This window comes from Botryllus schlosseri, chromosome 6, assembly GCF_051294905.1.
Source record: "Botryllus schlosseri isolate E-star chromosome 6, Bs_hap1, whole genome shotgun sequence".
Lineage (NCBI taxonomy): Eukaryota > Metazoa > Chordata > Ascidiacea > Stolidobranchia > Styelidae > Botryllus > Botryllus schlosseri.
Genome location: NC_137241.1, coordinates 17,303,632 through 17,328,229, shown reverse-complemented (window position 1 = coordinate 17,328,229; position 24,598 = coordinate 17,303,632). Strand labels below are relative to the sequence as shown.

General features: G+C 42.6%; 2 protein-coding genes across 2 annotated transcripts; one reads left to right on the top strand and one right to left on the bottom strand.

The window, feature by feature from the left end:
- Window positions 1-1,430: 1,430 nt before the first annotated feature.
- LOC145441255 (MYND-type zinc finger-containing chromatin reader ZMYND8-like) lies at window positions 1,431-20,775 on the top strand. The gene is made up of 23 exons (XM_080319077.1): window positions 1,431-1,629; window positions 2,582-3,432; window positions 4,292-4,399; window positions 4,663-4,812; window positions 6,535-6,660; window positions 6,722-6,832; window positions 6,892-7,029; window positions 7,624-7,774; window positions 7,839-7,970; window positions 8,271-8,305; window positions 9,022-9,064; window positions 9,131-9,330; window positions 11,575-11,659; window positions 11,722-11,837; window positions 12,818-13,001; window positions 14,032-14,192; window positions 14,252-14,335; window positions 14,396-14,482; window positions 15,306-15,447; window positions 16,131-16,269; window positions 16,942-17,135; window positions 18,132-18,410; window positions 19,265-20,775. The coding sequence occupies exons 1-23, from the start codon at window positions 1,611-1,613 to the stop codon at window positions 20,290-20,292; spliced, it is 4,563 nt and encodes a 1,520-aa protein (XP_080175203.1). The 5' UTR covers window positions 1,431-1,610; the 3' UTR covers window positions 20,293-20,775.
- Window positions 20,746-23,693, bottom strand: LOC145441256 (ATP-dependent DNA helicase DDX31-like). The gene is made up of 2 exons (XM_080319078.1): window positions 21,865-23,693; window positions 20,746-21,495 (listed from the first exon to the last, which is right to left on the bottom strand). Exons 1-2 carry the CDS (start codon window positions 23,513-23,515, stop codon window positions 20,831-20,833), a joined length of 2,316 nt encoding a protein of 771 aa, XP_080175204.1. The 5' UTR covers window positions 23,516-23,693; the 3' UTR covers window positions 20,746-20,830.
- Between the last annotated feature and the right edge of the window lie 905 nt (window positions 23,694-24,598).

The window sequence follows — 24,598 nt, the reverse complement described above, 5'->3', positions numbered from 1 at the left end:
GCGACAGCTTTTACGAGGTCCTGACGCATTTGTACTGTCGCATGGTGTCTACAACTAAATTTACAGCAACTATACGCCAAGTACGGCAACAATATTATTCGAATACTTTAAAATAGGATTTTTTTTCGTGCCAAGCGTGACTTCACAATATATCCTTGATTGATCTCTTCCATTGCGTGGTAGAACTTTCAAAGGAGATGTAATAGTGAAGTTTGATGAGTAGTTTCACGCTTCTGGGGTAGTTTGGGGCCAATTTCCGGGTTTCAATTAAAAAAAATCATATTTGGCTGTTAAATATTGTCGAATATTTCGAAAGTCAAAATACTGTCGCGGGCCGCACGAAATGGTCTCGCGGGCCGCGTGTTTGAGACCTCTGCATTGGATCATAATGGCATTGCACGAGGGACCTGCAGAACCTGTCACTTTCCTCAGAAAGTCACCGTATTGGAACTGCAGCGAAAATATTTTCATGGGATACACCATCACACTCTAGCAATCTCTGTGGTGTCATCTCTTCATCGATTCTTATCCATTTGCGAAATTGTCCCCTTGTCGCACTTTCCCGCGGTTCGACATCGTTTTGGAGTTCGCCCACATATAGGGCCTCGCATTAACACCCAGTATATTAGGGATACATATTTTAGGGTTACCATATTTTGGAAATCCGAAATAAGGACACTTTTTCATAATTATCAGACTTGCAAAACCGGAGGAAAATCCTGAAAAAGTGGTCAATTTTTTCCACTTCGTGGTCGGTTGACTAGAAAAAAGTTCAACTTCAAAAGCTCAGCTCCCTAAACTAAACACCCGCCGGAGCGTACTTCGGTGCTGATTTTCGGCATATCAGTCGAATTTGGCCGCGAATTTGACCAAAATTCTAAAAAATAGGACAAAATCTCAAAAAAAGGACAAAAGGGCGTTCTCCAAGGACGCTTTCAAAAAAGTCAAAAAAGAGGACGAATCCTATTAAAAGAGGACGTATGGTAACCCTAACATATATATTCAGAAAATCTTCGGATTCTACTAGGAACAATTTTGTACACGGTCTGGTGTTATGAATGGTATATATTGCTGGAGGGCAATGACGCAATAGATACGGAAGAGGGTAGACAGACGCGGGTAGATGGAAAGAGGTCCGGCGGCAGAGTGGAGTTTGGTTAAACACGCTGTGGAGGGCCAGACCTGTGTTTTGGGGCGAGCCCGTCAAAAGCTATTATTACGGACTTGACATTGACAAGATCCAAAATAACCTAACCGAGACTGCTTCTGTCCACCTTAGGATCTCTTTGATGCGATTTTAATGGTAAATGATCAAAATACAAGTATAGCCTTTACAAAGGCTATGATACCAGGAAAGCGAGTCCAAAATATAATTCGAAATCACCGATTAACTCACAGTCGAGTGACTTTGCTGCAATGTAGGTGAATCACGTGATCAAAAACCGGTAAGGTCTCCGGCGATCCGGTCGCGCCAAGGCAAATTTGCTGACTGCTGCGGTGCAAAATTGTTCGTTCTGTATTCCATTCTGTGTTCCTCGACCTTACTGCGTTACACTGTAACAACTGCCGATGCTTGACGTTTGAAAATTTCCAGTATAGGATTAATAATCATGGAAAAACCAGAAGAAGGTTGGTTACTGAGAAAATTATCTGTCATGTGTTGCAAGATGCAACTTGTCTTCTTAACCGTCCATGTTCAAGTTGATTGACCCATGTATTTTTAAAATAATAATCTGTCTTCTGTTCTACTGGGTAATAAATAAACTAGACCCATGATGACTCCATCAGTCCATTCTCACACTTGGAATTAAAGTCCTCGTGAATGGTAACATGAATAGATAAAATCAACTCGGCAATATTTTCACTATAGTCCCTATACATACATACAGTGCATTTTCAACTTATGCAAAAACTGAATGACAAATGACAGACGAAGCATAGAGATGTGACAGCAGTAATATATTTACTACCCGACTCGAAGATACTGACAACTGGGATATCTTTTATGTAGAGAAACCTCAGTCTTCATTTGGACATTTGGTTGCATGTTTTTAAGAGGCATTACTATAATCGATGCCGCCTGCTAATTTTTAATTCGCTGCACCTAGGTGGCATCAAAATATCCCGAATATATTGATGTTGTTGCTCAATACCTTCCATTTAATATATATAAAATAACGTGCATGCATTGGAAAAGCAATACTCAAGTGTTTGCAGTTATTCACTTGCTACAAATTTCACACACTGGAATACGAGTGTTACTGTGGTTGTAGCCTACTTCTCGTCATATCGTAAAAGCAAGAAAATACACGTCACACAATTAATTGCAGAAAAGGTAACTTGACTCCCGCTTTCGACCAGTATGTACCAATGTTTCAAGTCCGGTCATATTCAACCGATAAAGGATAATAGATCGCAAATAAAGAGATATTACTGAAACTGTGAATAAAGGTGAAGTGAACGTAATCCAAATCATCAAATAAAGTGCAGCTATGGCTCCTTCCAGTTTGCTGTTGAAACACAACATGACGTACATACCCTGCTTATTGACACATAGTCAGTTATCACGAATCCTTCACAGATAACGCCATGGACGTGACCGAAAAGACTACCGTGGCTCCAGAAACGGATTTACATGATCACAAGTCTGCAACGGTGTCTGATTCACAACCCACCAAGTCTGAAGGAACAAAGGAAGAACCTATGGATATTGATAAGAATACCGTTCCCTCTGAAGAAGTCATTCATGAGAAGACCCCACCTCAAACACACGTCAAAAAAGAGGATTTATGTGACAATGTTAGTCGAGAAACAGAAGAAAGCCAAGCCAATGATGACATAACACTTCCACTCAACAACAATCCACCTGAGACTTTGAAACCGGCTGTCTCTTTTCTTGCTGGGTTGTTTCCGGAAATTAAACCATCTTCTGAAAGAGTGACAACTTCGGAAGACAGCAAGGGTGCTTCCTCGAGCTCGAATGCACACGAGAGTCAACCCATCGACCAACAGCAAAGCCAGGTGTCGCCGGAAAAGGATGCTCCATCAGGTCCAACTGCTGCGCAAGCCGAAACTATCCTAGATGACGCTCCACAAGAGACTTCCCACGAACTACCCACCTCAAGAAGGATCTCCCCTAGATTACTGAACGCTGCTCCCGAAACTGTCGAAGACTCAAGCGTGTCTGTACCAAGTCCGCCCACGACTGTTTCTAATTCTCCCAAACCGACTTCTATGCCTAAGCCTGGTGGAAAACAATTACCAATCGGTGGGAAACAATTACCGATTGCTGGTAAGACAATACGACAGCGAAAGGCGTCTAGTGCTTCTCCCAACGGTGTTGAGCCAAAGAGGGGAAAAGGCAGACCTCCGGCCGCGAGTCCGAATGGGAAACCCAAAAAGAAGCCCCCGGCAATGACTGACGATGTGCAGGTCAGTGGAACTATTGTCGTATGTACTGTGTCCATGTCAGGCATGTTTTGCTGACGGATTTATTCCTGAGTGCATGCCTATTTAAGGGTAATTGCAACTGATAGTACGGTAATGTAATTGACCGCCAATTAACGTATCTAACGTATATATTTCTCAGTTAGCTGTGTATTGGTCACGATGACAAGAGCACCATTCTTTGCTAGCTCGTGTTAATAAGCTGCATAATTGCTTGATATGTTTTTTAGTTCCAATTCAGTCTCACGTCTGTCAATAGCTAGCGTTCTCTCCAGAAGACTTCTAAAAGATTGTTTCCTGTTATATTTGAACTGAGCTCATAATACATTTCGAGGTCGATATTTATTGCATGTGCTATTTCTCAAGACCCCATCATTGTACCAATCATTAGTGGGTCACTCGTGTTCCACCCAGATTCGAGGCCGCAAAGGTGTTTTTCGATTCAATGAGCAATATTATTTATAATACTGAATATGATGTAATTCACTTTCATATTGTTTTGGATTTCAGATAAGCATGGACTGTATTCTATTCCTAACATATCATACTTTTCATTTCTAATCAAAAAAAACTTCTAACGATAGCATTATTGGCTATAGTTTAGTTTTTGTATTGCAAAGTGAATGCAAATCTGTTAATCCTGCTCAAGATTAACAGATTTCGATTAGCTGGAATCCTACCTTGAATATGTCAATTCTACGTCTCCAATTGCTGTATTCAATTCTGCATTGGGGCTGCTGTTGACTTGAATATTTTTTCAGCTTCAAAACTAGATCTTCTGTAGGCTAATCTATATGTAAAGCCACAAGTTCGTGCATGAATCTTTCCTATGTCTGTTTTTCAGGATGGACGCAATGATTTTTATTGCTGGATCTGTCATAAGGAAGGAGAAGTGCTGTGTTGCGAACTATGTCCTCGAGTGTTTCACGCAAAGTGCCTGAGCATGACCAAGGTGCAGTATAAATGTTTTTTGAAAGTCCCTCAATGAGAATTTCTTATTGATATTGGTCACCATATCTAATGTTATTAGCCTACTGTCCACAGATGCAGTTTGATGGTGCAAGTCTATTATTGTAGCGCACAAGATAGGTTTAAATAGTGATTGGGTCTATAGTCGCGACATGACAATTTGCGGGTAAACATAGTAAAATAACTGGCCATTGTATATTCGCTTTGTTAAAGATTTGCATAATTTGGATGTGTTATACTCTGCAGGAACCCGAGGGTGACTGGTTCTGTCCCGAGTGTGAGACGACGACTAACGCCGAATGCAAGGAGACGCAGAGTAAAGCCATGGCCATGTTGACATTAGATGAGTTTTCGTTGCTTCTCAAAAATGTTATCACACGAATGAAAATTCCGATGGTGAGTATTGGGTAGTATTGAATTATGAATGATGCTTGTGCAGTAGCGTGCAAATTGGGTTTGTTTGCACTTCAAGGTGGATACGGTTTGTACTGAGATCATAAGTAGCTAAATGAGCACTCAAGAGGCATATTCAGGTTTAGCGCAGCGTTTCTGAGCCTTGCACTCGCCCATTGCCGCCCTGGGGCAGGATGTAGTGATTTGAGTCATGCCACCCAATGCTAAATCCTTGAACACAAGTCCCAGTATTGAGATCAGCAAAAAGTCTATAATGCTAAGAAACTAATATGCCTTAATTGCATCTTCAAAGCCCTGTATCTGGCGTGTGTTATGACTTTTGACTTGGTTGCTGCATTTGAATGCATTCTTTTGTGTCCAAATTTCGTCACAATTTGATGCCACAATGGAAAATTCGTTGAATCAGCTTGTCAAGCAAGACACACTTCCTCTTCCTCTTGAAATGGCTTGCCGTTGTACGTGTTTCAATGTTTCATTATTTGCTATTTATTTAGCGGAAGTGTTTATTCTGTTATCACCTTATTTCTACGTTCTCATTACGTCAATGGTCTGCACCTCATCTGCATTCCGCCCATACTATATTCATCTTGATGTATTGAAAAGGTTGCTATTATTCACTACTTGAAACTTTGATGATAATTCATTGTGTTCGAGGAGATGCAACAGTAGATTACCGTTTAGTGGTTGTTGCTTGTATTTTATGGAATTATTACAAGCTCAACTAGTTGATTAGGCTACGTCAAACTTTTAATTTTAGTTGTAGTTGCCAAGTTGAGATGTTAATAATGTAATTATCAACTCACCGAGAACAATGACATGGAATTTCAAGGTGCCGAAACTGTCGACACCTTTAGCAACTGCTATCAGCATCTTCTTTGAAACCCCGGTCGACGAATGGGCTCTTATATGTCTGTAGGTTGAGTAACATTACTCATTCATGGGCTAAATATTCTTTCACTACTGCGATATTGGTATTGTAGTGTTATTTGCGATCATTTGATCTTGATGGCATCTATTTGTGTTTTGTGAGTACAGATTAGCTAATTATCTGAAATTCCTGCATCGTTTTGTCGCCGACTTGACAACATTGTTTAGAGGTGACCTGAATTTTCATGCTTTTGCCTATTTTATGTGAATATTTCTGCATTGTATTGTTAAGTTCGCAATGTGCAGTGCATGCCTCTTTTGGGATTGATCAATGCGATCATCGATATATTTAATTGCCGTTTTGGACTGAGAAAATCGGTTACTACCTATGTTTGCCAGATTTTACCAAATCATTGTCACACTTGACTGGCCTTTTGTTATTAAGTATCCGTGAGGGTGTTTTGAAATGTTAGAAGCAAACAAATGGAACGACTCTGCCCAACAATGAATCGGAAATGCGCTTGCATTGATGTTTTGGTTTACATGGAAATGAATTGCTGGCGTAAATCGAGATTTTCACTGATATTCAACCACCAATTTACAAACAAATTTGAGACTGATTGCCTCGCTGACTGAAATATGATTGTTTGAGTTTGATTTGTTAGACCTGGATCTGGGCAGCAATTAACAGAAAAAGTACATCACAATGAATTGAAAGAAAAAACATGTGCTTAGAGTTATTTTGCTATCTCGCGATCACAATTATCTATTTCATCCTAGTTCTATTGTCTGATTGTGTATAATCAACTTATAACTATTCTGTCTTCTTTGTTATAGTCGGAAGCATTCCACGAACCCGTTGACACGAAGATGTTCCCTGACTACCGAGAATATGTTTTCCATCCAATGGACTTGAGCACGATTGAGAAAAATGTCAGAAAGAGGAAGTATGGCTGCCCGGAGGTGCGTGTTTCGCTTTTTTACACATCAACTTTGTTTTTAACGGCGCCGTTTTTCGTGACAGGCGTTCATTAGCGAATTCAAATGGGTGATACACAACTGCGTCATCTACAACAGTTCACAGTCCAAGCTGACGCAAACCGCCAGGTCCATGTTGAAAGTTGCGGAGGCAGAGGTTTGAATACCTTTGTAAATCGGTGGCGCGCAAGTCTGACTTTTGCCATTCGATTACAGCTCAGTGAAATGGAGGTGTGCCCGGAGTGTTACTTGAAATCTTGCCGAAAGAGGGATAATTGGTTCTGTGAACCGTGCAAGGAGCTTCATCCGTTGGTGTGGGCGAAGCTGCAAGGTTTTCCGCACTGGCCAGGAAAGGTGTGTTGTCGATTCCGGTTACAAGATGCGGATTATTCACAATATCTGCCATTGATTGTTGATCCATAAATGTAGTCGTCTTATATGTGTAACTGCGAATTTTTGCTTATTTAATATTTAGAACTGTTACTGCAATTGATTACTGGAATTGTAATAGCGTTGATTCTGAAAATGTGCCTAAATTTTTCCGGCTAATGGCACTGGCATACCTCAAAATCACCGTTGAAGATAATTAAATTCAGGCCCGATTCAAGTAGTGTTCAATTGTTCACGCTTTCATTCATTTACTACTTTGATGAGCGGAGATTCGCACTATCTTGTGTAAGAAATTAGCAGCCATATGTTAATCTAATTGAAACTATACGTTTGTATCGGATATATGGATGTTTTCCTGAAAATGTCGTTCTCAACAATCTTGGATCATCGAAAAAAGTATTTGACGACCTTACGTGTCTTGTTCTACTGTACGACATAATTCACCGTTGCGAATGGCATAAATTTGAAGTTGATTTGTGGTCATTCTGGATTTCCATTTGTTCTCTAGCGGTTAGCAAATATCTAGGATTGCAACAGTGATGGATCTTCACATTGCAGGCATTGCGAATCGAAAAAGGAATGGTAGACGTGAGATTTTTCGGGCAGCATGACCGAGCGTGGATACCTCTCAGCGGTTGTTACCTTATTTCGAAGGACCTGCCGATGCCGTTGAAGAATAAGAAAAAAAGCAAAGGGCCATTACTGAAAGGTAGTGCGCATTATTTATCTTGTTGCATATATGTGAATTGAAAAGTGAAGATGCAATGCTGCAGGGGGCCTGGAAGGAGCTATGCAAGAGATGCAGGTTTATATCGATAACGTACGGAAACTTACAGGGGACTTTGACTACGCGCCACCGAAAACTTTGTTGACACACATCGATATGTACGGAAAATCTCGAAGAGGTACTTGACCATGACATACATCCATATTATTATTATTATATTACTGTATTCATGGTGTTCGTGTTGGTGGCCGGCATTGACAATTGGTGGAAAATAGAAGTTGTCTTCCTACAATCCTACTCTTAAATGGAGAATGGACATTTCATCATGCCATTACGCCAAGAACTGTTGTTCGTAGTGGTCTCAAACGCGTGTGACTGACTGTTCAATGAGACTGTCACACTACAGTGCCGAGTGTACCACTCGGATAATTCTTTCATTTTGTCGCTCACACCAAACATATTCAATTTATTTTATCAGCGTTTTCGAGCATGAAACTGGCCGAACAGTCCGAGGTAAGTGTGATCCGATTCCATGCTGGTTATATTTCTTGCGATTCTGTAGGCCTCGCTTTCGATCCGGAAGTTTACCATGCTAAAAAACGGACAACTGCAGTGCAGTGGTGGTCATAGTAGCCTGTGTTTGCACTAAGTATAAGTGAAACTAAATTTCTACTCAATTATGAGTAGAAGTTGCGATTTCTAAAACATGACAAAATTACTTCATATGGACGGGGAAAATGAAAGGTCTTGAAGCGCTCCAGTAATCAAATCAATGTATCAAAAAGTGATGTGATTGAAAGGCTCATGCTTTCAGCAGTTAATCATCGGTGGTTACTTTGTAATTGCAAGATGTATCTTCACGACTATTACAAAATTACTAACGAAACTTCACATAACGAGAATCTTCTAAAATATATTCTGCTACGGTACCGCAGGGACTATTTCATGTGGTTCTTATGACACTGCCACATGCCACTCATTAAAATGATAAAAACAAAACTACTTTCTACTTGATTTAAGTTTTAAAAGTAAGTAGTTCGCCTAGAAAATCATAGTAGAAATCTAGGTACTCTTACAACATAGTCACTTGAGTAAGTACTGCAAGTAGTCAAACACTACTTGAGTACACAGAAAAAGTAGAAGTACTTTGTTTCTGACCACCAACGGTGCCGAGGAGGGGAACGTTAACAAAATAAGTACATTTATCTTTAAAAATTATTTCGTTTCAGGCGAAAAGCGCGTCCCCTACGACTCATTCCCCGCAGTCAGAAGGTAGAAATAATCCGTTACCTTTGGCGACGGAGAATTGGCTTTCATTTGAATTTTTGTACGTTCCAGCAAAGTACGATCCAAGCGGCAAAGAGCTCGCCAAAGCGCGCGTCGCGGATTCTCTGGCGTCGAAAAAAACGAAAACTGTCACCACCAGCGGGGAGCATCCGACTCGGTTGTACGCGACGAAAAAGAAGCGGGCCTCCATGGAGTTCTTGACCAAGACCATAGAATCGTGCAAGGCCTCGTGCGGCATCGACACGCTTCAGGTTGGCGGATTACCGTTGTCCTGTACAATTGTTCTTTTTCTCACATGATCGGAATTGGCGGAAAAAGAAACGCAGCCGCCGTTTTTACATGCGGGTTTAACATACTCTTTAGATATTATTATTATGGCATTGGTGACAGTCAGTCTGACAGACAGATCTATTCATTTAAAGCAAATTTGTGCTCGTACCTAAGAGCAGGCATGTGGCGGAGTTCATGACGCTAAAGACTACAGCTGTGTGTCGACCAGACATGGGGTGATTACTTCATGAATGTAATCGATTGCGATTACGATTACTTCTGAATCACGCGATTACGATTACAGCAAAATCCGCAAGTAGTCGATTACGATTACTTTGGAAAAGTAATCACGATTACTCACGATTACATTTATTTTGCTTCTTAGAAGTTTTCTTTGGAAGATAACAATGCGATGAAAAGGCTTCATGAGAGAAGGTCTTGCTTTTTAAATGGGATGTCATGGCATCATTTCCTGTATATGACATATTATACCATTGCATGATTTACAGAAATAGGCATTTCAGTGCCGGCCAATACCGCGCCGCGACACACCAAGACATGCTATCTTGGCCGAAAAATTGTGTATTCTTTGATTGTCCATAGCCGCGCTGGATATGGTCGCGACGAATAGTCTACTCAATCTCAGCCCCACAATACAAATGCCAACCGGTTCACCCACTGAGGAAAATGATGAACCCCGTGTAAAAATGACAATTTCTGGGTGCGACTCACAAAAGTTTCTCGTTTAGTTTTATCGTCTGCTACGTTAGGGCGAATCCAAGATCGTTTTATTATATAGCAGAAAGGAGGTCAGAATTCCCAACATACAATACAGTTATAGTTGTAAATTTCGTGCCTAGGCGCGACTTGACAGCAAATACACAGCGAATCCATATCGCATCAAGTCGTGTTTTCCAGTTCTTGTGAAAATCTCGGTCGTTAAAGGGGGGTCTGGGGGACTTCACCCGCCAGAAGTTTTATTGATCGCCTTATGGGGGCCAAAGATCACCATTTTTTAGAAGGGGGTAGCGAAATGCTGTTTCGGTAGGCCTACTGATTCTAGCTGCAATCCACGCTAACATGGTGTGCAAGTGGATGGCTAAAATGGCAGATCCAAATGTTGAGTATAAAATTGCGAAATAGAAATTGTTGCCCGTTTCAATTAGGGCCGGATGAGAATATGATAAGGTAAACATATAGATTACTTTTGCCTACAATCCACTTATTACAGATATTCCGAGCCGCCGTTATACGAGTAACGGAGAATAACGGCTGGGTTATGATTTTTTTCAACAGCCGTTGGTTTTTAATGCTTCGATGTAGAAATTGTCATGTTTAATTTGACGAGTAAAAAATTTCGAATCTTTGCTCGGTGTATACGTAAATAGGCCTACCGCTCGCCAACCAGCAACAGTTGAACTACGTTTACCTAAGCATAACAAAACATCAATACATAGTGCATACGTTACTATTCGAAACTAGGCAGAGTGCTGATTATTATCCTGCTGCAAGGTAGTGGCGTCTGCAGTGTATTGATAACCTGACATGATGCTCTTACGATCACAGTACTAGGCCTACATGTATATTGAATATCTATTTACTATATGCGAATAATTCGTTACGCAATGAAGAACCAAGCTAATACTTGAGAGTTGTGACGCAATAATGAGCAGAGGCGTTTGACAATCCGACATTTATGCTCTGCAAAACCTGTTTTAATCGCACTCTTCATTGTTCACGAATGTTCACTTTATGTCATGGGCATTGCACAAATGAAAAGTAATCGTTCTTTCACAAATAAATCGATTAGATATGTGAAGTAGTCGATTACGATTACTTCGGATTTTTTTCGAATGTAATCGATTGCGATTACGATTACTTGGAAATGATGTAATCGTCGTAATCGATTACGATTACTAATCACGATTACCCCATGTCTGGTGTTGACAAATGAGAGATGAAAGAATGGCGAAGTCTGACTGTTCAAATTCACAAGTTACTGCAGTCAGGCAGCAATGAGCTTTAATCATTTTCAATACATAAAGTAGTAAAATAGTAATGAACAGACGAATCCAGGATTAATTTCTGATGGTGCGCGTTATTTTCAGCGGTCCTGTCGACTAATTTTTCAAGATCGCCGATAAAACCTGTACCCTTATGTTCCTATTATTATTATTACTGTAACGTGGTTCCAAGGTTACGACATCATACTGAATTCATTTCAGGACATCAAACTGAACTCGACTTCCGAGGAGACGACGTCTTCTTCGTCTGACGACGACAGCTCGGAAGGGAAAGAAAAAACAGCAGGTGCGGGTACCTTTTTCTTGCCGCCGTGCGGCCCCCATGACGCTTTTCTGTATTTTTTTAAGATTCTGGACCTGCAAAGTCCGAGAAGCCTTCGACGTCCAAGACGGCGGTAGACGACGACTCTGACGCCGAGCTTGTGATAGATCTGGGTGACATGGAGGAAGCCGGGGATGACAAGGTACGCTTGCTTGATACGCTATTGTTCCGTATCGTGTCCTGGGTTCAATTTCGAAATTCCTCGAGAGATAGGATGATATGGTCAAAGAAGTCAGCATTGATACTCTACTAGGAGAACAGGTGGAGTAATGCTGTAAATCTCTCTGTTACAGACAGAAGTAGCAACTTCCATGATATACAAAATTAGCTAAAACTACTTTGAGTAGAAGTTGAAGGGTTTCAAAAGTAGAATTGATCCCGGTGTTGCTTACTTTTCATTTTCAACGGCGACGACTAATGACAATGCAAATAGATTCAAGTTTCGAAAACATATGCACTTTTCGTGATACTCGGGCTATTTCATCTCAGGTGTCATGACAATTTTACCCGTTAAAGCAATACAAACATATGTCATTGTTTGGCACTAATACAACGATGCTTATGCAGGGTGCAACTCTATCCTAGTACAAAGAATCGGGCAAGGAGTTCGTAACATGGGGCTCATCAGACGCCAATGTTGAAACTACAGCTATAAACTATATAGTCCTTCAAAATATCTGTTTGTAGGGGGTCCACGTAACCACCCAAAAATAGGGGTCCGCTCTAGTTAAAAAAAGGTTAAGAATCGCTGATTTTTGCAGCAAACAACACATTCATATTGTTAAATTTATTCCACTGGAAGCTTTTCGACTGGCTCTCTTCAGCAGTGAACGCCAGTAAATGAGTGTACTTGTCATTATTACGTCACAACGAGAAAATTCTTTCTATATTTCGAACTTGGTTAACCTCATTTACTGGCGTTCACTGCTGAAGAGAGCCAGTCGAAAAGCTTCCAGTGGAATAAATTTAACAATATGAACGTATTGTTTGCTGCAATATTGAAGTTCTGTACTTCGAAAAGCCCAATCGCTGAATTAGGCATAGTTGGATTGCATGTCGTATGTCAACCATACTAGGTCCCAGGCACTTTTTCATATTGTGTTTATTATTTTATTTATTTAGAAAAACAAGGATACATCAACGAAAACAAACCCGTCTCTCCCCAAAAAGCAGAAAACGGATACGGCCGTTGATAAATCGGCGGTGTCCAAACCGCCGTTAAAATCCATTCTGCACAGCGGCGCAAAACCGCCGGAAAAAGACGAACGAAAGAAGATGTTGGTGAAGGCACTGTCTGAAAAAATAGGTGAGCTCCAATTGAAATGGACATGATTTTTCCGCTATAATGACACGGGTGTTGATATGTGCAATTCACAAAAGCGTGTTGAAGTGTAATCTGTAAATGTAATTTCAACAGAGGTCCTTTCCGAAATTCCAGTATTGACTTGAACCGAGGATGGGGAACCTACCTCTGGCTCACTGGATTTCCTAATCCAGGCTGATTCACAATTTCGTCTTGATATACACAGCATAATAACATGTGTGTGTGCCAATTTTCTCATGAAAAGACTCGCATTGGAATATAATCAACCACACTTGCGCGATGCAGTCTTTGAAAAATCATGAAATGCGTCTGAACTCTTGCCACATCTTTGCACCCTTTACACCGGTGGTTCCCAACCTTTTTTAGACACGCCCTCCTTTATGATAGTGAAAAATTTCGCGCCCCCCTATACCGTCATATCACAAAATCCAACCGTGATGCTAGCAACCTCAACAGATTGTTTGAAGGCATGGAAGGTTATGACTGTTGATGAGAGAATTAAAAAGTATCAAATTCGGTCTATATATAGACAAACACGCGTGAATTGGGGGTAAACCGCGCAGTTGGCTGCTTCTTCGCGCCCCCCTTCAGATGCTTCCCCCCAGGTCCGGAACCACTGCTTTACACGTTGTACGAGTGGCGAGGTAGCGTAGTGGTATAATCCACAGCTGCAACACTGATGGGCTGCGAGTTCGATTCCGACCGAGGTCGACTCCTGAATTCCTACCTGAGTGTTGGAGGTTCATCTAGGCTCCTCCTCGCCATCTCATCCGCGTAAGCGGTGTCTTATAAAAGCCTCGAAGCGGGCCGTGCTACAAGTCGGCAGGTACGGAATAAAATTGAAATTGGCCTGATTTAAAGGACCATAATAGTCGGGTAGTGCCATGCATACCACAAACAAACCAACACATTGTACGAGGTATAGTTTGATACCACTCAAATCGCTCTTCGTGAGTCACTTTGACCGCAAGCACCTATACTTTTGTACCGATGCGTTTTCTTGAATATGCAGGCGGCAAAAGGAAGCACGATCAAGATACTGGCTCCTCGAGCGCCCAGAAAATTCGACGAACGCAAGAAGGCCAATCTCCGTCGCAATCCGACTCCAGCTCCAGGCCGTCCAAGAATAAGGACTGGAAGAAATCGTCGCTGTCCAAAGACCTTCCAGTCAAGGTACAGGGTTGCCCATTATCGTATAGTCGATCGTCATCTGGCAGAGATCTCTTGTTCAGTCGAAATCCGGTATTCTGAAAAACGCAAACGATCCGAGTGTCGTCCAGCGAAAGGAAGGCGGCTTTGAACGAAGGATATCCGACGTACGGTCGCGTTTCGTTCCTGTTTCGTGCTTGTGATCTCACAGAATTTTGTATATTTAGCAATTCAAGCACAAAGCCAAGGACGGTTCATACAAATCGATTTTGAAAAAGCCGTCGCAGCAAGACAAGTCTGGGCGCGCCGTGCAGGTTTGATCGCTATGTGGTGTTCATTTGCAGTGTGCAAGTAATCGATGAGGTGGTCAAAGTAATCATCATTGGCGCTCCAGTTGAAATAGAAGTAAACGTACGGTAATAAACTCTGAACCACTTTAAGTGGCAGTAGAAATCAAAGCCTGAAATGTACTCTCAGTTAAGTAGTTTCAAGAAATAGGTTTGGTGAATTTACAGTGAGCACATTTGATTTGATATTGTCCAAATTAATTTGTAGAATATTTGTTCATTCCCTATCTACAGAGGTTGTCAAAGTATTCATCGTTGCTACATATTTAGAAGTAATGTCATAATTTACTACTCAATTACAAGTGGAATTAGCTATTTCGCAGACATGTCAAAATGGAGTAGAAAATATAGATATGAAAAGTAATTTCGTCGATGAGTCCCATACTTTTAGCGTTTCATCAGTGTTGGCTACTTTCTAAATTGACCAATGACGCTACAGATAGGTGCAATCGTTGAAAATATATTCAGTTGCCGTGATACAGGGACTCTTTCATCCGGTTTTCATGTCCGTTTCACTCAGAAAAGTAATGCATGATATCTTGGAACTCTACTTTACAAAATACCAAGTGCAAAATATGAGTGATTTTGCCTGAAAAACTGTTGAGTAGAAGTGGAAGTAGTCTACAAATAAACCCACTTGATTAATTAGTACTACTCGAAACTTGAGTGCACGGAAAAAGTAGTAGGGTTACTGACCACCAATTCTGTAATATTCTCCATATTCCTGGGATTAGTTGAAAGTCTAGTAATCGCTGTTTTTTTGTCACTACATTTGTTTGACTATGCGCAGATGCCGACCGAGGCTGATTCGAGAAAGCTGTTCAACGGTGGCCGTATTCCGCGTAAAAACCCGGCAAGCACCGTAGCTGACGAAGAGTCAGGCAAAGGCGACGGTCATTCGTCCGTGGACTTTAATGCTTCGAGAAGCAGGGGTAGGTAGCGTCTCATTTCTAGACGTTGTGGACGGGGAATATCCTGAAATTTGGGTAACCAGTGAATTTGGAATTGAAAATGTAACTACTATAATTATTGTTGTGAATGCGATGCATCAAAATTGTTTCAATGATTGCAAAAATAATTGTTTCACAGAATAGTGACTAAGAGCTTGAATTCGGCACTTAGTTTAGCATGTGTTAATGCGTTTGGTTATGGGTTAGGTTTAGGTTTGGAATAGAGCTGGGACTGCCAAATTCACTGATAACTGAAATTCCAAATGTAAACTCTATTCCCGTGTCTTATCGCTCTGCGTATCAGCTGTGTGCTGAACTATAGTGTCTAGTTTCCCTAGATCACATACAGTTGCGATTGTCCCGAGCAAACTAGAACATGTTGTCTAGGAATGATACCGCAATTTAGGCTGCTCTTTCTGAAATTGCGGCAAGCTCTATTCATACTGAAAATATTGTCGCTGGTGAGATGATCTGATGAATTATACAGTGCGTCAATTTTCCAGGATGGTTTTTATATCTTGTTCCCCTGTAGTTCAATTTAATAATGGACCGAAGATTATCTCGCCATCGTTAGCCCCTTTGCGCTGTCTTCGATTGATGATGATAGAAATTTTGAGCTCGATGCTTTGTTAGTCATTTTACTAGCTCGACTAATCGTCTTTCAGCCGGCGACAGTCACGATTACCACTCACGTTCCAACACCAGCAATCACGTCGGAAACCACAGACCCGCGGATCAGCATCAAGCCAGGTCGGCGGCAAACGAAGACGTCGTGCAAAACCGCGTGAAGAAGTACAGCGACAGGTACGTATCGTCTCTCAATTCATGGCTCGCGGAGGAGTATTCGAGAAAGAGACGCTGCCGTGCTTTGAATTGAAACAGTGTGCAAAACAATTCATTATTCTGAAATTAGTGTTCAATATTGGTGCTAGTAAATCTTGTTTGTAATGTCACATTCAGCCCAAGATATATTCAGACATTGCGATGACGGGTGTTTGACTTTGCGGAGCCTCATCTATAGTTTCACACAAACCTACTTATCGAGTAAATTTATACAGGGTTGTGGTGTGGTCAATATATTAGATTGCTACCTGAGGTCGTTATGACAGCAGTTTTAGGGGAATGCATAAGTTGCTTTGTCTGAGAGATGTTGCCGATGATGATGAATCATAACCATGTCGAAAATGCAAACGAATAGTACAAAAAGGACTAGTATTGACGACGTGTTCATTTGTCCTTGTGCCTGAGCGATTCGTTGCAACATAAAATGTTCGATGACTCCAAAATTTGACTCCCGAGTCACTAATAAGTAACCCTCCGGTTCTCGAGTGACTAGTTGAGTTTAGCAACACCGCCTCATTTATGGGTGGTGCTTGAACTGGCGCGTCGCCGTTGGATGCATTTAGGACAAGCCATGCAGTTGTTTTTAAATGTTAATTTTCAATATGCGGTTTACGTGCTGATGCTTTCTTTCAGGGTGATGGACACTGTCCAGAAGGCCTTCCGTGAAATGTACAATGACATGATGGCGCACGCCTCGAACGGAGCGCCGGAGTCCGGATTTACAGACGCGAACGTCGCCGCGCAGGAAACGGCTCAACTTCGATTGGAAGTTCAGAGGTTGAAATGGATGCACGGACAGGAGATTGCGGAGCTGAAACACAACCACGGTACGTTTTCGTGGTGCTTCGAATTGATCATTTTTGAGGCATAAAGAGGCGTGGCGAGGGATGTTCAGGATAAGGTGTTTCGTATATAACGACAGTTGGTATTTTGCGGATTCATATTGAGAGAATATAGACCCAGTATCACGGATTCACGGTATTTCGGCCCGAGATTGAGTGGTTGCCATAGCGAAAAGATGCTGACTTGGGTGGGTTCTATGCCAGACACCCTTCTTGCCGCAACCCTACCTGAGCTTGGAACCAGAATTGATTTTGTTCACCAGGAGTGGGTTATTTGAGAGCAACCTTCAGGAATCTAACCCAGTTGAATTGTAACATTGTAGTACCTTCAGGATTTCAAAATACTACCAGACTGTGCGATGGACTAATTTCCAGCTAATCCAAGTCCACGTCATACATTTTTTCGTTTACTGGCGATGTCTTCATTCAAACGCCACCATAGACCCTTGTCGACATCAAAACAAGTGGAAAAGACATCCCTGCCTCTTCAGGCATACCATGAACACGATTTTTGGTCATGTCGGTGTGATGAAATTGGTCACCGTAAATACTATCATTTCTAAAATAGCCGAAATTTCAAGTTCACTGACCTCGGCTTCTACCGGTTGGAATTGCGTCAAATTTGGCGTGAAACGTTTTTTTAGGTAGCCTGACCATTTGACAACAATGTTTTTTTTGAACACCGCTACTCATGAAAGAACATGCGTATACCTCTCAACAGAACATGATACAGGGCCAAGTGATGCAAATGAAGTAGCATGTGTTGGTAGAAGCAATGTCCGATCGTGGTACGGTAATGTCAAACGCAAACTAGTATTCATTCTGTAGAATCGGCATATATTTTGTCTTGAATATGGACAATTGGACAATAATGGACATGCTTGACGATTGACCCGAGATCAGACATATGGCTTACTCTAATCTGGGCGCGAAAGTAACGGTAGTATGCGCTCAAAAGTCACTGGTCTTCCAACTTTTTAGATCTCGCCGTGGCCGAGATCCGGCAGAGTCTGGAATTCGAGAAGAAGCAGATGCTGCTGGATGCCAAAACGCAGGCGGACACGGAGAGGAAGCGCGCCATCGACGAGACCAAGAGCAAGCAATGGTGCGCGTACTGCAAGAAGGAAGCGATATTCTACTGCTGCTGGAACACCAGTTACTGCGACTACCCGTGCCAGCAGAAGCATTGGACGCAGCACATGCACGCCTGCAACCAGGCCGACAAGGAAAGTTCTACGCAGCCGACTGTGACCAGCAAAGGTATTGCTCTGTCCACTTTTCGGAATAACTGGGTCAATGAGTTGATCGTGTCTGATTATACTGCAGAACGGAGCGATTATATTTTTCAGATACTAAATATGCTTCTTGTTACCAAGTATTATCATGTGAGAATTCCTTCACATCACCGCACCCACTACATGAGACGCTAATTATGTTAATAAAACGACATTGAGACAGTGATCAATCAGGCCATTCTCACAATGTTGTTGCTATGTTATAGTTATGGTAGTTATAATGTAGAGCAACTGTTTATGTGCTGTATCTTTCATCCGATGGACCAGACCTCATTCATGTATATTACTTAGACGTAACACGTGGCAGCCTGTCTTAAAGATACAAAGACTATAACACAACGACGTTTGTTGTAACCGTCCGAACGGATGTCGCCATTATTCAACTAGAAATAAATTCGAATCTATCGATTATAAATGAATGAATTACATAACACACATATGAAATTGTATCTGATCTAGTTTAACTGGTAATATTTAATTCGTGGGTGAATGAGAGGTAGGTGTATATATTAATCAAAATTTTCCCTGTTTGTATGGTGTCGCAGTGAGTGGTACCAGACTCGGAATCGAATCAACTAAATGTGTTGCTACACTATTCTTAACGCTAATTTTCTACCAGTCGTTACGCATCTATGAAAAATTGTTCTTCTCTCCTGTCCTGTGATGAACTAACGACAACACTATTCACAACATACTAAAACCAATTTATTCATTCGTGTTTATCGTACAATTTTTAGCATTAGTCCGGCGCACGGTTGACGGCTCTCCAGTAACTTATCATTCTAACCCCGTCACCGTTACTTCTATTTTCATTCACAGCATCCAGGCAACCCGCTTCCATACCGAAAACGATCCAGCCCATGGCCGCCGACGATCCCGTTACCAATAAGAGTGCTGCCGCGGCCCTGTCACAAACCAAAATTAGCGTCAAAGTGCCCCGGTCCACGGCCGGCTCTAAAACGAATTTGGAAGACAAGCTCTCGATCTCGAGCGCCGCTAGCATCGTATGCTCCGTGTCTTTGAGCAAGTCCACGGACGGGACAAACGCGCTGTTGTCGTCGCCGATTACCAAGTTCCAGAAACCGTCGCAGCCTGTCCTGACGCAAAAGAGTGGCGGCTCTACCATCGGCGCTATCGGGGCTCGATTACTGGCTGCCAAGCAAACCCCGAATCCCAGCGAGGTCGCCACGCCGATTGTGACATCAAAAATTTCAAACGTGTCTTCATCGCCGACGTCGTCAAAAGCTGCGGGATCGGCTGTTACCGACCATGTCAAAGAGGCAATGGAATCTCCGTTAAGCCCGGAGCCTGCTCCCAATTCTCCAATGCTGGCTAGAAAATCATCGACGGAGGCGGCAAAGACAGCCTGTAAGCTACAGCCAGACAGCCATGAAGCTGCCGCTACGAAAGACGAGACAATTTCAACCCCGGCCGTCGTCGTGTCGTCGACCGGCACGACTCAGTGTAAACCGGAATCTGCCGAAGTCATACTTTCTACCGCCGGGTCCGCTTTCACCAAAGTGGTGCCAGAACCAGACAAGCCGTCAAAACCGACTGCCCCCGACTCCACTGCGGAGTTGACGAAGCAGGTGAAATCCGAAAAAATTGCTGCCGAATTCAAGCCTATCAGCGATAGCAGTGATCCCGACACGGACGAACCAATGGTCGTCGACGAAAAAGCAGACGAGGTACAAAGTGCCGTGCCTAGCAGTTCAATCGAATCTAAGAAAATTTCAGTGGCACCTGAACCGGGTAAAGTAGACGAGACAAAACAGCCGGCCTGGGTTGGGGCTGAATCCAAATCCGAAAAACCGGACGCTCCCACAGCAAAGGACGAGAAACAATGAGATCGTGTACAGTACCTAGTTGCGTATGCAGGTCCTCGACTTGCTGGCCGACAAAATATTCCAACGCCTTCCAGAGACACGTGACCGGATAGGCGCGCATTATTTCTAGGGCTGGGCACAATGATTTGAGTACTAAAATTTCACGACCATTTTCCATATACGGTCGATACTTCTTTCCTGATGTGGAAATCTCGATTGGTCGTGTCGTAGTATGTGCAATATAGATATGGTCGAAAAATTAACAACTCACTGACTGGCATTAATGTCTGTCTGGTAGCATGGAAGGTACATATCTTAACTTTCCGCATTCGTACTACAGTCATCGCTCGACTCGACGCCCTATACTTGATTCAGATTTGAATAGCTCAGTTACTCTTATTTTGCCCAGCCCTACTACTCATTTCCCTTATAAGCTGCTACGTTTCGCGCGAATCATGTTTACCGCGTTTCCACTTTTGTATATAAAATGTACGGATAATTTTATTGTCGGGTCAATAAAAAGAGAGGGTAATGAGCCGGCCAGGTCTACTGATTTTTTTCACGCTTTCCTGGCCTTTTTCGGATGTTCCATGCCGCTGCTGAATTCCGACATCAGGTCCGGCTTGCGGTGCATCTTGCGTTTGATAGCTTGCTTGCGACTCAAACGGGGCCTGGCTTCCGTGTTGTTGTTGGGTTCAACTTGCTTATCGGTGTCTGTTTCACCATTTTCTTCTGCTTCCACCGCTTTTTCTGCGGCCGCACGAGAATCTATTTTCGCCTGCCTGTACTCGAACGAGGTTCGCACCGGCAAGTGGCTCACCGATTTCTCCAAAGTCTTGACAATGTCTTTCGGCGCATCGCGCAATCCGAAGCCTTTCGCAACGTGACCCAAATGCAGGTGCTTGACGTGAAAAATGGATTTCAAGGCAGACGAATATGACGCGTAGGCTCTGATAAACGACATGTAGGCGGTTCTCGCTAGCGTTTTAGTCTTGATGCTTTTCTCGATGAGGTGTTCAATCTGGTTCTGGAGCGAGGTGGCTTCGCTTTTCGCTTGTTCGACCGTGCGTTGCCACAGCGCTGGATGAGATTTTGCTTTCTTGCTGACGCTCTTGCTCAGAGTGAGGATGTCGTCGACGCTCATTTCGGTGACTTTGATGCTGAACTGAGTGAGCAGCTTGACGTACTTTACTTCCGCCGGTGTCAGCATTAACAAAGCGTTCCCTGAAAAACAGCTAGGCGGTTCAAAGTTGCCAGCTTTGGTACTTATGCAGGAGGCGGCATGTAGTCAATTTTGGAACTCTAGAAGTAGCGATTTCCAAGACATACCGGACCCAATTCCACGGAGAGTAGAAAACGAAAGTAGTTTCAAAAGATACATTTTGTTTTAGCAGTGATAGAACGTGATATACTAAATCTATTACATTACGTCCAGTTAAAGACAACAGCAGAATGAAGGTGGTGCAAGCACTTTCTGCCTCTACTTGTGCACTATAATAAATTTGCATCACAGCATTATTGAATCGTGCATAATTTGCATCACAGCATTACTGAATGATGCAAAGAAGAGATGAGATATCTATCAGAACTTACCTGTTTTCCCTGCTCTCGCCGTTCTTCCAACCCTGTGAATATAATCCACGGGTGACCCCGGCGACGTGTACTGCACGACCCAGGCCACGCTGGGCAAGTCAAGACCCCTCGCGGCCACGTCCGTGGTCAGCAAGACACCCGATTCGGCCGAGGAGAACTTGCGGAAAACGTCTTGCCTCTCGGTCTGCGACATGCCGCCGTGCAGTTCCGAAATGTCCACTTCCTCCAACTCGATACCGTCCATCTCCAAGTTCTCTTGTACGGCAAGGTCGAATTCCAACCCGGGATGGCGGAGTATACGACGAAATAACTGATGGTGAAACTCCACCGAGTCGCGGCACGATAAAAACACGATCATCTTTGTCTTGATGTTACGCGAGAGCTTCGCTTTTAGAAATGTGGTCAAACTGACCAGTCGCAATTTACTAGGAACAATAGCCACGTGCTGTTTTAGGTTATCAGGCTGAGCGAAAGTAGTTTCCTCATCTTCATCATCATGCGAGGTTGAATTGGTGACGTGAACTTTTGTGGGATTGTCCAATGTCAGCGACGCCAAGCATTCCACTTTATCTGACAGGGTGGCAGACAGCAAAACTGTCTGGTATTTCTGTTGGCACTGCGTTTTGAGCTCTTTCAATACGGATTCAATCTGAGTTTGAAAGCCCATGTCTAACAAACGGTCCGCTTCGTCAAACACCAAGTAACGTAGGTTGGCGAACGTAAAATTTTTTGTTGTCTGCATATGATCCAAGACGCGCCCGGGGGTACCGACGACGATATTTACGCCTTTTCTAATACGAGATTTTTCGGATTTGCGATTTTCACCGCCGATAATCCAGGATGGTACGATGCGACAGAACGGCTTTGTGAGCGAAGTAAAAACTTCGTACGATTGCAAAGCGAGCTCTCTCGTAGGGGTGAGGACAAGAGCGACTGGCCCCGTGGACCTCGTGATTTCCGGCTTCGCTTCTTGCAACATGTGCACGATCGGTAATGCGTAAGCGAGAGTCTTACCGGAACCTGTTTGTGATTTTACAAACGCATCTTTTTTTGACAATAACACAGGTATGCTTGCTTGTTGAATGAATGTCATGTTTTTCAAGCCTAATTTTTCCGTCACGCACGACACGAGATGCGGATGGAGGGGTAGGGACGAGAAATTTTTTTCTGTGAAAACTTCTTCGCTGATCTTAGAAACGTCTACTTGGTTAATCTTGGGGATTTCCGGATTTTGATTGAAGAGCGATGATTTCCAAGGGCCAACGTGAGCTTTAATTCCAGGTTGAGTGTTGGTGCTCGGTTTTGATGATTTATCTTGCGTTGTTATGGTACCTGCATGTTTTTGTTTCCTCATAACGTGATTTTTCTTCTTAAATTGCTCAATTACTGCCACGGAAGCTACCCCTTTGAAATGCAACGCAGTACTTTGATTAGTACCATCCCTCGCTGACTCAACATTTCCAGCAGGTTGAAAAGATTTTTTCTGCACTGACGAGGTATTAAGAACCTGCCGAGTGGTAGTTCCCAAAAATTTTTCCCTGTTTGGATTTCTGTAGTTCTTTTTGCCAAAAAATTTGCCCCTGCTTTTCTTTTTCTTCTTGACTGCTGCAAACGATATGTTGAGACTCAAGCCATCATCTACATCCGCCATCCCGAATGATGAACTTCGGTACCGCAGTTGATTCAAGCCTCGGCACACCAAATTTGCGAATACCGAACGCGCTTAGGGCAAACTATTTAAAAGCTATTAATGCGAAACCCTCCCCGAGATCAGAAGCAACACATGACACGGAACGCGTGACATAAACATTTGGCGAAAACGATCGAGCTACGAAGGTACGATCAAGATTGAACCCTGTATATTTAATGAAGCGGAGGAAATCTAGATTCCATGATATATGTGATTACTGATTATGAATGATGCACAAAATCATTTATAATGATTTTTGTATCTTTCAGCTTTATATATCCTGTAAGAAAGATAGCTGACTCATCGTTATGTAGTTTCATCATTACCGCGAGGTCGGTTTTGACAATGTATATGAGAACGGCGTTTTGAAGAGTCCATCCTCAAGATTACCGGACCACGACTGACCTATCGATCTCGCTTCCCATGACATGCCGCCCTATTTCTTGTCGCTTTCTTTTTCTATACTGTATTCTTTACTTTCATTCAGTGTGCATGCCTCCTCTTTACTACGCCTAGGCCAAGGTGGGTGTCCGATTCCCTTGACAAATCCAAGTCGCTTCGACATCTTCCTGTCTATTCATTGTATCGCATTTTTTGTGGTGTATTGAACTGATAAAATTGCTAATAAACCAATGATGATGATGATGATGATGATGATGATGATGATGAAGCTATAATTATTTGCACTTGTGTGGCGTCAAATTCTACTTGCAGATACTCATACAAAAGCACAAGGCAACTTTATTGAGGTCTTAAATTCATGAAATCGTGTGTATGGCTGTATATGCCGAATGCTGACATCCTTTTCGAAAGTCAAGACTCCTGAGTTAGCGATTGCTGGTGACATTTGGAGATGCGCAAGATTTGTTCATGCGTGATACTGAGTTCAAAATAAGCGAATGTTTTCAAGCACTCGATTGTTTCGATCTACCATCCAGAAGAACACGTGGATGATAAGTGTTGGTACGGTAAATGAAAGAGAAGGAGTCTTATAGTTCTATGTCAGAAAGTCTGCATCTGTTGCTCTTATGAATGGAAATATTC

Coding starts and splice junctions, on each gene's coding strand:
- LOC145441255 (XM_080319077.1), top strand. Junction 4,400..4,662: donor AGTGCCTGAGCATGACCAAG/GTGCAGTATAAA, acceptor TATACTCTGCAG/GAACCCGAGGGTGACTGGTT. Junction 11,660..11,721: donor AGGGAAAGAAAAAACAGCAG/GTGCGGGTACCT, acceptor TATTTTTTTAAG/ATTCTGGACCTGCAAAGTCC.
- LOC145441256 (XM_080319078.1), bottom strand. CDS start 23,515: ATGGCGGATGTAGATGATGGCTTGAGTCTCAACATATCGTTTGCAGCA. Junction 21,496..21,864: donor GGCGAGAGCAGGGAAAACAG/GTAAGTTCTGAT, acceptor GCTGTTTTTCAG/GGAACGCTTTGTTAATGCTG.